The sequence below is a fragment of the Phaethon aethereus genome (genome assembly GCF_964289735.1).
Source record: "Phaethon aethereus genome assembly, chromosome: 3".
Taxonomy (NCBI): Eukaryota; Metazoa; Chordata; class Aves; order Phaethontiformes; family Phaethontidae; genus Phaethon; species Phaethon aethereus.
The window spans coordinates 4,931,697-4,947,356 of record NC_138576.1 but is presented as its reverse complement, the minus strand read 5'-3'; the positions used below and the strand labels follow the sequence as shown (position 1 = coordinate 4,947,356).

The following is a 15,660-nucleotide window of genomic DNA, read 5'->3' as shown; positions in this document are numbered from 1 at the left end:
ACTACCCACTAGTTGGTGTAACAAGGTGGTGTCATGGTCTATTCTAAAAGTTTGATGGTCTAGACAATGAAGAATCAGAGCCTTAAGTGACAATTATCATGGGAGGAAGAGATGATTGAGCTGTGTATCCAGTACACAACGCTGAACACAAGTGACAGCAAGGGCAGGATGAGAGTGAAGCAAGCTTTGGTTAAGAACTGAAAGGATAAGAAAGGGTTAAACAATGGGAGAAGCCAGTCACCTATGATTCTCCTTCTCTCCGCTCACCTCCTTTGACTGACTAGAGGATTGTCTGGACACTCCAGAGCAAAATGATTCAAAAAAAAGACCAAATTGTTATAGTTCTGGCCAAAGGGTGCTGATATTGGTTTGTTAACCCTAGACTCTTAGAAACCTTCAGCACAAGCCTATGCAATCCACACAGAAACAAAAAAGAAAAATCTAGGACCTGGTTTCAGAGGGTCTTTAAGCATGGATTAGTTCACCTTGCAGAGCTGTGAGAGACCATGAATGGCTTTACAACAGGGGACAGAACCTGGTCAGGTTGCATCTAGGACAGATACAGATGCAAAACTGATGAAGGCCACGTCAATAATTTCACTTGATGGAGAGGCACACTGTCCTACAGGAAACATCACAGAGTATCACAAGACAAGGTCTTCCACATGAAACAGAGGAACAGATATACACACGTTTACAGGGACCAAAACAGAATAGTGTGAATAACAATTTTATTGTAGGGTTGCTTACAGCCAGTACAGATTAATCAACATGGGGCTCATGACACTATGTGCTCAGTTTGCTGGTTTTCTGAAAAGTAGCTCTGAGACTGGATGCACAGGACCTGCTGAGCATCTCTCTGATACCTGATCTTTGGATGCCTGACAACTCTGCCACACTTGGAATATATCAGGCTCATGGGCACACATTTGCTCCAGTCTTGTACTCTTCACAAGGCATTTGCTTTGGCCACTGGTGGCAATAGGATCATGGACTAGATGGGCTCTTGTTCTGATCCAGTACAAAAATTTTTATCTTTTCATGATAATATACTGGAACATCTGACCATCTATCACAAATCATTAGTTGCCTCCCTTGCAGGAGTGACCAGGGCTCTTTTTTTAATTAATGTGTGGCCCTTAAGCATAACCATAATTCTTTGCTTTTTCAAAGTCATAGTCCAACTCAGCAAAGAACTGTCAACCCCCTCCCTGTCACTTCCTCAGATGGTGTTTTATTGGTAGTGGAGGCTCTGAGACACCACTTTGCCTGGAAATCCCCTTGAAAAAAAGTAGGTTACTGTCTTTTACAGGTTTTCATGTAGGGTGAAAAAGTTTTTTTGTTTTCTTTCAATCTGCCAACACTCAGTAAAGACTTTTGACATGTGAAGATAGAAGGGAACTTAATTGCACACTTGGTTCTGACACTTTCCCTTGTCAAAATATACGAACTTCTAAGGTGAACTTTTTCAACAGGTAGAAAGTAGAGGTTGGAGGAAGCAGAGAAGAGCGGTGCTGACAGTGCCAACTGGGGATAGTAGATTGTTTAGAAGCCAAAATGACTGACTGTTTTCAGTTGTTGAAAGGAAGTGTTTTTCCTCTAAAGACCTGATTCATTAAAACTGTATGCTGCATTTACATATATTTCTGCTGAATACCTCTCTTTGCCTGAAAGGCTAAGACGATGCTGTCTTTTCAAGCAGTCGGTGTCTAGGTCCATGCAGATGACAAGCGTTTACAGAAATCAGGCTTGGATGAAGTCCAGCAGCACAGCAGGAAGCAGTTTTCTGCATCTCCTCTCCACTTACTCAGGAGAGAGCTGTGGTATCCAAAGTTTATGTCCAAAACTTGCAGAACAGTGATAAAATGAAGGGTAAAAACAGGTTGGTCTAGTTTCCTTGGTTGTAACTGGGCAATGGAGGACCTTGTAGAGACCAAGAAGCTGAGTTTACCCACTTATTTTCTATTATGCCCCTGTCCCAAAGGACAAGAGTTACAAGGTGATAATGAAGAACTTGAACTTTTTCTAGGACCAGATGTGCAAAGAGTCTTCTAACAGAAATCATGGATCAGAGAGATGCCCTTTAGTAATAGACACTAGCCCCAGGCACAGTAATTGCATTTATGTTAACAAAGTAAAGCATGCACACACTGAGTCATCAGATCGCAATTGTCTATATTATTAAAGGCTTAGAATGGCTCCTTGAACTGTCACAAATATCTTCTGGGCATGTCCTGGGAGTTAGCCCACACCAGGGTCCATTCTCAGGATGCCACCCTGTTTAGGAAGCTAGAAGAACATAAATATATGGACCTTATCAGAAGGTGACAACTGGCATGAGGATGTGAGCATGATCCCTGGCACTGCTTGCTTTACTCGGTGGCACTGTTAGGTTACATGTAGTCAGTGTGACAAGTATTAGGTCAATCCAACTGAGTGTCAGGCTGGTATCAGGCAACCAAACTGAATGTTCTGACCATCTAGTGGGCATCATGCCCTCCTGACCCCACATTAAGGGCCTGTTGTTCTAATAGAGTCAATCGAGAATGGTGTGCTCATTTGGAGAAGTCCTGAAAGAGAAATCCAGACACCTCTGCTTTTATTAATTAACTGTATCATAAACTAATTGAAAATAAGTGGTGTCTCTACTCTTCCATGGTCCAGATAGTACTCTTCTGTAGGCATGCACTAGATGGAGCCTGTTTGATTTCTTTAAAAAAACCCACATTGGTAGAACATTCCATTTGCAAACTAGCCCAAAACAACAATATCACAAGAATGAAAAAAACTTATTTTCAGGTCTCTCTTAGTATTAGATCCTATATAGAGTTATCCTAGGGGATGTTTTTAACCTCCAGGTGCTGAGGCATCCTGAGAAGCAGAGGGAGAGGGAAGACAGCAAGACCATCCATCCTTTCCAAAGGAAAGATGGGAGATCAGGCAAGACAGTGCCCGAGTTCCCATTGCAAGATGCCAAACTGGGGTCCCAGTTTCTACCTACTGAAAGTGTGTATTGCCCAGGAAACCATCATAGAGAAAAAGTGGAGATGATGGGATTTGCCTCATTTGCTTATCTGTCGTGTAGCACTGACAGCAGAGTGAGTCACTGAGTTCCTCCTACAGTCACTCGAGAGAGTCACTGTTAGGATGCAAGTCCTCTGGACTGCTATAGACATCTACTTTAGGCTGCCTGGTACATGGTTGAAATGTATAACAAATGTTTCAATAAGAAATTTAAATAGCTGCCTCTGGAATTAATTCTTATGCTGGACAGACCTGTGGGAGAGGTCTTAGTTGAGGATTCATCAGTTCTTCTGCCTCAGACGTTACAAGGAAGCAGTGTATGGACACAAATGGAAACTAGCAGAGCAAAGGTAGCATTTTTCGTCACAACTCCTAGTGCTCCACTTGTCTTAAGAGCTGGGGGACAAGAAGGCAAGGCCAGAATGGCCAGGACTTTTACTTGCAGTTAAACTAGTGCACACAAACAAATGTACAACTAGTGGTGTATTTAAACAAAGTCTTCAGGCATGTTCTAATGCTAGTTCATTGTTTTCTTTAACCATAACCATTGCTTCTAACATAGTTGAGCTAAACCAGACTTAACACTGCCAAACCAGGTACAATTCAGGAGAGAAATTGCATTTTAAAATGCCAATGCTAACATGGCTTCAGAGGTGAATTGCTCTTCAAGAGATTCTATATGTTGCTGGCTCTGAGAATTTGAGGCAGGGAGGCAGAAGATGGATTTGTTTGCCTTTAATTTCTTTAACAATGCCTCTGTCAAACATTTCTCTTATGAATGAGACACTCAGGATAAGGTGACAGTGTTATGGGAATCAGCTTTATGGGAAGAATTACACCTGTCTAATTTAAGAATTTCTATTTTCCTTTCAGACAAATATGTAAAGAATTCCAAGACCTTCTAAGTCAAGACAGATCACCCCTCGGATCCTCCAGACCGACTCCAATATTAGACCTCGACATCCAGAGACATTTAACACATTTCAGGTATGATTTTGAAAGAGGAACAACTACCCAAAATTCATAATTTTGGTAAAGACTACATATGATGCTATAATGATATTTGTTCTCTTACCTGGAAGACTATGATAATTGTCTATATTCTGTTATCTGTGCCTGTTAAAAGCTCGTTTGCCCAGCAATATTGTTCAGGCTAGTTGCATTCATCCTACTTCTAGGGCCACAGTCTGGGTTTGAGTAAATCATTTTCTATATCTTCTGGCCAAATCTCCCCATGTGGCCAGACTTTTGCCTTGCTCTAGATATAAGCCAAATCACAGCCAACAACAAAGTGGACAGTCCAGAAATGTAGAAACTCAAATTTGGAGCCATAATGACAATGTAGACAAATCAAAGTAGCAATAAAAGGAGAAACAGTTAGGCTGCATCATTACTAATTAACTAAATAGTTCCAGAGCCTCCTCTGTGCTACTAAGACCATTTTACATCACATTACCATGACCATACTATTAACTCTAACTATTATTGGGCATGGTGGTGTTGGGTTAACAGTTGGACTTGATGATCTTGAAGGTCCTTTCCAACCTTAATGATTCTGTGATTCTGTGAACTCTTTGGCCTCCAAAGCAGACTGGCCTCATAGCAGTCTAGATACTGGAATGGTCTCATTGCACTAACCCCTGAACAACACCCTGGAAAGGTCTGAGAGAATGTGAGCTGGCTCAGACCAAAGAGCCAGAGACTGCTGATATATTTAGACTCAGTTCCTGTACCCATGCCCTAGCAATATTTAATTTACTGGTGTAGACAGCCTAAGAAGCTGTTATGAAGACAAGAACCCATGGTACATGCACACCAAGTCCAAAGTTCATCAGAATATTACCCAAGTTATGAATAAAAGTGTATAGACAGTTTGAGATCAGAAAGATTTATTAGCCCAGGAGTTGCTGTGCAATTTTATGTTTTTGCTTTAGGCTATGTGCTCAATGCTGTTAGGAGTGAGATGGGAACTTCCAGTGGGCCACTTTGAAATAGTGGGTTCATCTAAGATATTTATCAATGATAAGTGTGATGAAATATCCTAGGTGTGCTCCTGTCTTTGCTCAGACCACAGAGGGGAATACATGCCTATCTGAGGCTACAGATTTCTTTTTTCTAGACATTAGCTGATACCTCAAAAAATCAACATGTAAAGAACTGTTCCAGAGAGTTGTTTACAGACCATAACACCAAACAGGTTTTTTAGGCCTATAAAGCCTTACAGTAATCTTACATATTCCTGAGCACAGTCAGCTGAGCCACTCTTCATTCATTAGCTGGACAGACAACTTTTCTGCCCCAACATCCCAACATCTTTTAGTTATTAAGATTCTGATAGAGCATGAAGCATCTACCAGCCAGGTGGTGGTGTGGTACCTAATGTTTAGTCAGACTTTGAATGGAATCCACAATATCCACCATCCCACCTCTTCCATGTCTCTGTTGGAGGGTGAGGAGAGGCAAGGATAACACCTGGTACACAAATACACACATTCTTGTTTATGCTCACACCTACCTGTGTGCAATCTATGCATATACAAACACATCTAGACAACCCCACTTTTGCTCTCATGCAGTGATATGAACACACACATACCACCTATGTCTGGGTATACTTTCCCTTATACACACATACTCCAAAATACCTAACTACATTTGCAAACAAAGGAAGACATACTTATTTATACAGGATAGTCATAGAGGGATTTTAATGGGCTACCTAGGCTTGTGGAAAAACAGATAATCCCCTATTACATGCACGCAAAGAAAATGTGATACAAGGTAGTTAATCCCCAAGGAATCCTATGTTTAAAGAAGAAATAACAGTTGGGGTAAAATGCTAAAGGCTCCAGCTACAAAATTTGTCAACTGGTACAGCTCCCATCCTTCTTTCTCTGTTTTACTTCAGTATGTTGGAGTACAAAGCTTCTGTAGGCAACTCCTGGGTCAGTCAGTGGTTTCTTTCATGCCTGCTTATAGGCAGTAAGTGTTAGACTGAAGATGGGCACCTAGAAGAGCACAGGTCTTGATCCTACACAGGTGCTTCCCTAGGCTTGAATCAGACAGCCTCCTCTCATGTCTGTGCTTGGGGAATGATGAGTACTGCCAGACCCAGAGGCTGAGCTGAGACCATATTCCTCTTCCATCTATTGTAAAGAAGCTGAGGTCAGATCCAGCTTCTGGCCCAAAATTCTAACTCTACTCATCTACATGTAGGTGCCTCCATTTTAGCCAGGTGTATATCTTCTGCTATAGTCTCTAGGGATCTCATTTGTATAGGATGTGAAATCTGCATTATAATTAAGCAGGCCTAACATAGACATCTACATTAGTGTGACTTGAATTTCTCTCTAAAATCCATTGACTGAACAGTCTGGTCCAGATCTCCAGCTGAATGGGAGCTTAGCCAACCAGTACACACTAGATGCTTACATTGTAAATAGCTAAATCTAGTGTAGGCAAAAAAATCTCTATTCCCGTCCCCTAAATCTGTCAACCTTCACAGCTAGGTCATCTGAACACTTCCTACCACTACTTGCCTGCCTTCTTGAGATACCACAGATATCAAGAAGGCACTTAAATCTGTCTCAGATGCCAGAGAAAATGCAAGAACACAATTCACCATGTTTTCCAGGAGCATTAAGTGTTTTCTGAGTCAAGTTTTCAGCACAAACTGCTTCTGACCAATCACTTGGTTTCTCTGTCTTTCTCTGAGGGATAAGCCTCAGACTGAACCAACCTCTTTCACGGGAAATTTGCACCTGATCTGTTGGGGATGAGAAAAGAGGAAGACATTCTTGGTATCCCAACACACAGAGGAAGTCCTTGTATCCCAGGAACAACATGCTCACTGCTGTCTGAGGCATAGCACAGCCTCCTACTGGTCACAAGCACAAATAGCTGCTTGTCATTATACATCAGTTGGCAATTATTTCATAAAAAGAATATTGAAAGCATCTGCCTAACATAAAGCACATGCCTAACACTAAGAATTCCAATATTTAAAGTACATTGATCTCCACATCCCTGGTCAGAGGTTCCATCTAAGTCAGATTTCCAAAAGAGTAGGTTGTCCTTATTTATTACATTGAAATGAACATAATTATCATGTATCTATCTATAGGTAAAGTGCTTTGTAACTGTATGCCAGAGATGGATTTAACCTTCATACTATAGTCATTGTCAAATACTCTGATGACATCTTAATAAGTGACTGGTCCTGGTTATACACATGAAGGTAATGTTATTTATGACCAAAATGCCCAAGAGCTGTTGGTGCTCTACAAATAGGTCTTCCAGAGAAGACATAAATCTGAAGCAGTGACTCCACACAGTCATCACAAATTTTATAACATGCTGCTTCAATAAGGAAATTTCCATCTTCATTTCTAACTATATTCCAGAACTTTGGGTTTTCTCACAATGAATCCTTTGTCTCTATGCTGTATGAGTCTCTAGATTGAGATGGAACCAAAACATTACGTTTGGCAAGGACAGACCATAGTCTTCCACGGGAACCTCTGACAAGGTTTTGTGGATGTTTTTAGCACAAATATAGCATATTTTTTAAACCATTATCCAATATAAGCTGGTTTTTTGATCATGGGAAATCTTTTAGACTTTCATACAGATTTAATATAACAAGAAAATGTTCAGAAATTCTGCCTTGCAAACCATAATCAAGGCAGCAAAGAAACCATGAGATGAAAAGTTGATATTTTATACAAATATATATACTTATGTCATATGATGTCAGAAAGTTGAAGAGATTTTTTATGACCAGACAGATTCAGAGGAATCACACAAGTCTCTATTATTACAATAAATTATAAGATAATGAAAGACTCTCAAAAGCTATGAAATCTGATACCTACAGCAGAATCCAGCCTCTACTACCTTGGGGTAAAAGGGAGTTTTCTTTAGGACTAAATCATCCACAGCTGGTTAAGGGTAGAATTATGTGCTCCACTTGTCCACGATGTTACTTGCCCCATGTTAATAATTAAGACCAGGGTTCACAGACTTACACAGGTCAGACCGAAGCAGTGTTTCCCGTTTCCTCTGTTTTAAACCTTTGAGCTCACACTTCTCTCTGAAGTTTTCCCACTGAGTCCCAATTCATCAAGATTTGTAAACATGTGTCCAACCTGAGGTACAGGATGGTCCCCATAAAGGGATCAGAATTGCTGGGTTTGCTCAAACTCCAAACTCAAAGTTCATACAAAGCATAAAACAGGAAATCTTCAAAGGAGTTGCAGTGAGCCTGAAAACTGCTGAGCTTTGCAGAACTGTGCCAGATACACAAAAAGCAGAGGTTCTTCTACACCCCTGGTACAATCATGTTTGTGCAGCTGCTCTCTGAGATGTCCATCTGACCCGAATACAGAAAACTCAGTGCTGCATGAAGAATGATTTCCCGGTATTGTTTGACCATGAACAGACAATTCTGTAGACCCTTACACTCATAGCAGCAACTATTGTGCACTACCTGAGCCAGGGTAGTATTATGCATGCTTTATTCAAGATTTCTCCCTTTTCAATACATTTTGGAGTATCTTACCACAGAGAAGTTATATTGTTATTAGTAAATGAAAGCAGTGCCAGGGCACAGGTATGTATTAGCTGCCTGTGCTGCTTTTTGGCAGAATTCCTGGGGTTTTGCCTGCTCTATCTAGCACTGTCCCAAACTATTCCTGGGCACAGTGGCACATATACATCACTAATATATATGTAGCTTGAGAATTCAGGGAAGCACCAGCCCTTATTACAGCCCAGTTAGGTGCCTTACCTGTGCTATAAATAATGTACTAAGACTTAGAGAAGTCCAGCCTTATCAGGGCTGGATCATAAGCCACCGACCTCATGGGTAAGTGTTGGGGCAACTCAGATTTCTAAGCATATACATAAGTGTGGGTTCAAGAAAAGGTGATATGTTGTAGGACTACCCAAGCTCTTTCAGCTCTTCTTTGATTCCTTCATGGTAAATGCAGAGAAGCAAGTGGAATAATCTTGTGGGTTGTGTCTGGCCCAAAAGCCACCAGCTGAGCTACCCAGTCCCCAGTTCCTGAAGACAGAATCAGCATTAAGCCACTGGGCAAACAAGAAAACCCTGGAAAAATCCATTTCCATTACTAAGGGCTCAGACTTTTTGTCCAGACACATGAGTGTGTTGTCCTCCAAAAGCTGATCTGTGTAAATGCATTTATGAGTTTATTAGACTAGAAAAGTACTAGAAAAAGTTCAGTACTATAAAAGAACGCAAAAGTTTCTGTAGCTTTAATGAGAGGAATCTATTTCTCTCACCCTTTGCTTTCAAAATGGAGTGAGCATCAGGAAATGAAGAGTGAGAAGGTGAGGAAGGAAGGAAGGAAGGAAGGAAGGAAGGAAGGAAGGAAGGAAGGAAGGAAGGAAGGAAGGAAGGAAGGAAGGAAGGAAGGAAGGAAGGAAGGAAGGAAGGAAGGAAGGAAGGAAGGAAGGAAGGAAGGAAGGAAGGAAGGAAGGAAGGAAGGAAGGAAGGAAGGAAGGAAGGAAGGAAGGAAGGAAGGAAGGAAGGAAGGAAGGAAGGAAGGAAGGAAGGAAGGAAGGAAGGAAGGAAGGAAGGAAGGAAGGAGAAAATAAAGAGAAAGAAAATATTAGATAAACCTTAGTTTATTTTAAAATGCCTTCCATTACTTATAATTCAGAGGTTCTTCTCCCAAAACCCCACAGACTCATGCAAGACTTTTGTGTACATATGCATGTGTCTCTGTATGCAAGAGGGAAAAGCTGGTGTTTTAATTTCTGCTGAAACGTAAACCTTTTTTAAATCCCACTGATGACAGTAAAGTTGAGATTTCATCTATCTTTATTTTTTCAGGACCGAAAGGTTATACAAATCTCTCTTTAGCATTGTAAGTTGGTTGGTTTGGGATTCAGAACAGGTAAAAGAGCCTAGTTTCATGCTCAGTAGAACTGAGAGACAGCTCTCAATTATCCAAGGTGATAGGAGGAAAAAAGGAGTTTGGAATAGTTAGAAAAGCAAAAACATAGATGTAAACAAAACAAATATATAAGGCTTTGAGAATAATTCACTATAGAAAAACCTGAAAACGGTGAACCAGGGGTAACCCTGAACTACAGCAGATGAAGACAAGCCTGCCTGGAGACTCAGGAGCTCTGAGACACACACTCAGAGACTGTATGGTGCAGGTAGTTGTTCTGGGAGATAGTGAAGCCTTGGATAGCCCCCAACACCCATAATCCTGCCACTAACTCAGCTGAGCTGAGTGGTGATCAACAGGTTCTTCTGCTGGATCTGGAATAGTGTTAACCAACACAATCATAAAGCCCCATCCTTTTCCTGGTAATGAAGGTAGAACTGAAGCATGTCAGTGCGGGAAATTATTTGGATTAACTTGCATATCAATCAGTTCTCCAGTAGTTTTGCACTTCCCAGGCATTTAGTGCATCCAATCCTCTCCAGAGCAGAGAACCAGACCGGGTGAACCAAACATTTTCAGTTGTGTAGACCTCTGCTGTGAAGGGAAATGTTTCTGTCACATTTCAGAGGAGGAATGGAGACATACAGAAATTAAGACACTCCAAAAGATACATGAAAACTAGTCTAATAAACTGTGTGGGCATGGTCCTAGATACTGGAACACAATTGTCTGTAATGTTTGATTGCTACTGTGGTTCCTTATATGTATTTGATCTAGATCAACTCGTTGTGTCCCAAACAATACCCAGGCACAATTGAGCCTTATTTCAGCCAAGAGGACGTTCTCAGTTGGAAGCTTAGATATGGTCACTACCTGGCAGGTGAAAATGCTTGAACAATGGAGATGAAGCCAAGCTATGCTTATATTCATGATCAGGGGAGAAGTCTGGGCACTCTTCACTGTAGCTTCAGTTTAAAAACCTTAGGGTGATTCACCTGTTTGGTGCATCTAGGAATCTAGGGTCATCTTAGGTGTTAAAGGACACCCTGTCTCATATTCTTCTGCCACTCCCTCAGTTCAAGGGTCTTTTGTGAGACCTGCATCACATCTAATAACCTTATAGATACTCCAAATGTCCCATGGCATCTCTGGTGGCATGGGTAAACCTGTGTGTTCACTTTCCATCTCTCCTCTTAAAGCTGTTTCCTTTTGCAGAGGCTGGACTGAGAATGAGGCCCCATGAGTATCGTTATCTAATGTAGTGGTTTCTGCATTAAACCAAAACTAGAGTTCTGGATCTAGGACACCTGTTTTATGCATTTCACACTTAAGTCTGTTGACAAAGTGTCAAACCAGCCTTCAGCCTAAGGATCAGAATTTAGGACAATCCTCCAACTGAACCAAATGTCCAAAACTTTACATTAGTATTTTTCTTTATTTTAGACCCTATCTCCTGTTGAACGGAGAGAGTATGTATCTACTTATCTCTTCCATTCCACTGTTATATCTGAGCTTCCCACAGATTCAGCCGGGAACCTGAAAGTCATGCTGACATGTGTCTTCTTGGTTTTGACTTCATAACCTGCCCTTGCATCAGAACAGATTTATTGGGGTTTTTTTTTAATTTTTGGCAGAAATCTTTTTTAGCTCCCCAAAATCTCATGACAGCTGGAGTTACCAGAAAACCCACTAAAAATTACCCACATCCTGTGCTGGGAAGCCAAAAAGCATGACACAAAAAACTTACAAGGAGAAGACTTGCTGAGATTATACTCAAGAGATCTCTGTGTGTTTCTTGACTTACACATACAGACTCCCTGACCTCATTAGTCAGCCTCTTAGTCTCACTTTCTTCACCTGTAAAATTTAGTATAGACATACCTTCTACATCTGTCTTTGGGACTCTTCTGTCTGTAAGAAACTGTAGTGTCTGGAAAGTTCAGATATCCTACCGATGTCACCCATCGTATAGGGAAAGATGAATACCCACTGATTACAGAAGTTGGATTTGATCATTTAACTTCGCAGTTACATTTCATCAAGATGCAAAATCACATCTTTTTTATAGGGTGAACGGTCTTCACACAAGTCTTATGAGAATTGGCTGAGGGAACTGGGGTTGTTTAACCTGGAGAAGAAGAGGTTGAGGGGAGACCTTATCACTCTCTACAACTACCTGAAAGGGGGTTGTAGCGAAGTGGGTGTCAGTCTCTTCTCCTCAGTAACAAGTGATAGGACAAGAGGAGATGGCCTCAAGTTGTGCCAGGGGAGGTTTAGACTAGATACTAGGGAAAACTTCTTCAGTGAAAGGGTTATCAAACATTGGAACAGGCTTCCCAGGGAAGTGGTGGAGTCCCCATCCCTGGTGGTATATAAAACATGTGTAGACATGATGCTTAAGAACATGGTTTAGTGGTGGACTTGGCTGTGCTAGGTTAATGATGATCTTAAAGATCTTTTCCAACCTAAATGATTCTATGATTCTATATATAAAAGATAAAGACAGCAAAACCGCAAAGGGAAAACTACTTTCTTGCAAGTGACACTTTTTTCAGTGCAGAAACCTTATAAAAACAGACAAAAAATAATAGGCTCAGAATGCTAAAGCTAGATAATGAAAGCAATCAGCATCCTCACAAATTATCCTATGTTTTGCCTAGCCATTCTGCTGATAGGAAACACCCTTCCTATGAAACCGTTTGAGACAAGAGTTTTGTCATTTAGCCAGTCTCTGAGCCTGAAGCTGTCAGCCTCCTGCGAGTGCCTGGCATCGCACTGACAAGGTGACACAAAAAGCAAAAGGCTCAAGAAACCAGAGCCTCAGACTTTGAGAGCAGAGAGAAAGTAACATCCTTCTTTCTGAAGGGTGAAAGGGAGTAATGAAATGGGTTTTGAAGCTTAACTTTTTTTTTTTTATTTGTAATGAAGAGCCAAGCCAGAGCCTTATTGGTGGGTTGCCTTTACAAATGCGTGTACCCCCCCTCTTATATATTTTTCTCTCATTTTTACGTTTCTTTGCTTATCAGGAGGTAAAGCAGCTGCTATCATAATTCAAGTCATCTTGATTATCAGCAGCAGCCTTCTGTTTGGATGCACAGGCTGGAAGAAGCCTGGTGCACAATGAAGTTTGTGGGAAAACACCTCTGGTGCCCTCTAGAGTTCCCTGATTTCCATGGTCTCTCTCAATCTGGCTTTAGATTCAGCTAGCTGAGAGGGACAGCACTGGTTCCTAGTGCTGAGGTACTAGTAAATAACAAATTGTTCCTTTCTTTTTTCTTTTTTTTTTCTTTCCCTTGGCTCTTTATTTACCAAAGGTATTGGAGTTCATTCCTCTGGAATTTTTCTCTCACTCCCTTTCTCAGGGATTCCCTCCTTGATCTTTCCACAGCAAGGGTTCAACCACTTTCTCCTGATCTGTTGATGACCAAAATCTTTTTGGAAGGGAAATTCACAAATTTCTAATATTGCCAATGATTTCTATCATGAGTCTTATGATATCATATGCCCTTAAAGCCACAATTTATGGAATCAAGAGAACAGATGAGAACCTGTTTTCTTTTCTTTATCTTCTTCATTAACAAATAAGTTCTATGATTACCAAGGAAAAAGAAAATATACATTCATCAAAGATGGAAAAAAGCTTGGAAAGCTTGATTTGTTTTTCAATCCAGCACTTAAGATTTCTTAAAATATTTAAGACACTCATGTTTCCCAAAAAAAGGAATGCCATCCCCTCATTTCCAAATTAGTAGGTTACAAAGCTGCATTGTCCCTTGCCATCAGCATGTTTATAATGCTTACTTCCCAGTCTTTCTCATTTAAAGAGAGCAATGGGGCTCCTCAGCTACGTTAGCTGCCTCACTGGAAAAAGTCTATGCATGGTAGCAAGTTGGATGAATCTCATTCATTTCTCTACCTTCCCATAGAGCAGAGATGTGACCATTAACTAAGTGAAAGGACAAACTGAAGGAGCTGATGGCTGTGTGAGGGACATGTATCCAGTCATCTTGGAACTGTGGTCTCACTGATGGATTTGGCTCTGCAGGTATTAATGGGTGGTGAGGCCACTTTTCATCCACAGTTAGCCAAAAGCTTGTACATCTTTTTCTCATTCAAAACCAGCAAGTCACAGTGTTATCCGATGTTTTATTGGAGGATATAATGTGCTATGGTGGAAACATTTCTTGGCAAACACCCAAAGGTTTCTGTGAGTGCCATGTGCACCACAGTGTCGCGGCTTAATCTTTGGTCTATAGCTCAGAAATACTCCATTAGTCACAGTCTTGGATGTTTCATATATGTTCCTTGGGCACTTCTCCTAGTGAGGAAAATCAGTCCCAAGGTCTAAATTATACAGAGCTGAAATAGAATCTTTTGGAAATACGGGGACGGGACATCAGCTCTAGCACTCTCTTCTTTCTTTCTCCATTGCTTTTACGCATGGTTAAAGGAGGTCCATCTGCTCAGGAGAACATGTCTTTAACACACCTGTTTGGTTATGAACAGAAAACAAGCGTGAGGTCCTACTTTGCAAGGCAACTTTTGTATGTGCTATTTGTCACCCTGATCCTATAGACTACAATGTCCCAATGTTTGCCTTGACTATCAGTCTAATTTGTGTCATGGTCAGGCATACTGGCTTTCTGAAGTAAAGTTATCACAATTTAATTCTCAAGGCAGCCTTCACAGGACAGACCTTGAAATCAACAGAAGCACCTCAAAGTCAATATAGACACCTCTAACTTAGTATGTTACTTGTATCAGTAAAGAGATTAAAATATTTTTCTATTTCCTTTACAGCAATCAAAAGTCTTATCGGACCTTATTATTTGTCATCCACCATGTGTTAAATTTGGATAACCATGAAGTGTTTTTCACATTCAAAGTTCTGAGAAAGTTCTAACAATAAGTTCAACCTTACTTTTTCTTCATTGTGATTGTTTTAAAGTATTTGTTTATTTTAAACAAGGGTGTAAATATTCAGTGCAGATGGCCTCTTCCCCCCCACTGAGAGGGAATCTGTTTCTTTTGCCACATGTCGGAGTTTCACCAGCCTGGGGTATGGAGGAGTCCTTGAGGTAGTTGCCAAACAAGAGTCTAAGCCTTCAGGCACACTTGGATCTTTTCACTTTTAAGTAAGGCCATCATTAAAACATGAGCAGACATAATTGCATCATAGCACTGGGCAGAATTGCAGGCAGGTCTGGATGTCCTTAAGCACAAGGTTTTATAATATGTTTGCCTGATGTTCATTGTCTTCTTTCTGCAGCTCTCCATGCACAGTACCAAACTCAGAAATTTTAGCCTTGCCTTTTAGAACGATAAGGTTAGCTTATAAGAGTTGCAGTGAGATGCACTACAAAGCTGAGAATACCCAGAAGACCCCATTATGAAACTACCGTGTTTAATTTTAGGCTTTTAAACCAAAATGAAAGTATTATAATGAAAGGAACTCGTTTCATAGGTGTGGACCATACTAAAAATGAACCAATTTCAGTGGAAGATCAGTTAGTTTGAAAAATCAGGCAACTACACTTGACTTTCAGGAAAAACATTTGAATGCTTTGTCATTAATCTTCTGTCTATCATATCTTATTTAAATAATTTTAAATCAGATTTTCTCTTCAACTTGAAACTTACTTTCATCAGCAAAGAGAAATTACCCAACTTTCTTAGATTTTTCAAAGACTTTAACTTGCAGAGAAATAAAGTCCAC

The 15,660-nt window shown here is 40.6% G+C and overlaps 1 protein-coding gene across 1 annotated transcript in view; it reads left to right on the top strand.

Moving 5' to 3' along the window:
* TFAP2D (transcription factor AP-2 delta) overlaps positions 1–15,660 on the top strand; it is a 53,152-nt gene that overhangs the window by 31,839 nt on the left and 5,653 nt on the right. The window contains exon 7 of the mRNA XM_081997083.1: positions 3,898–4,011. Coding sequence (XP_081853209.1) covers positions 3,898–4,011 — 114 coding nt within the window. The remainder of the gene's footprint in view (positions 1–3,897; positions 4,012–15,660) is intronic.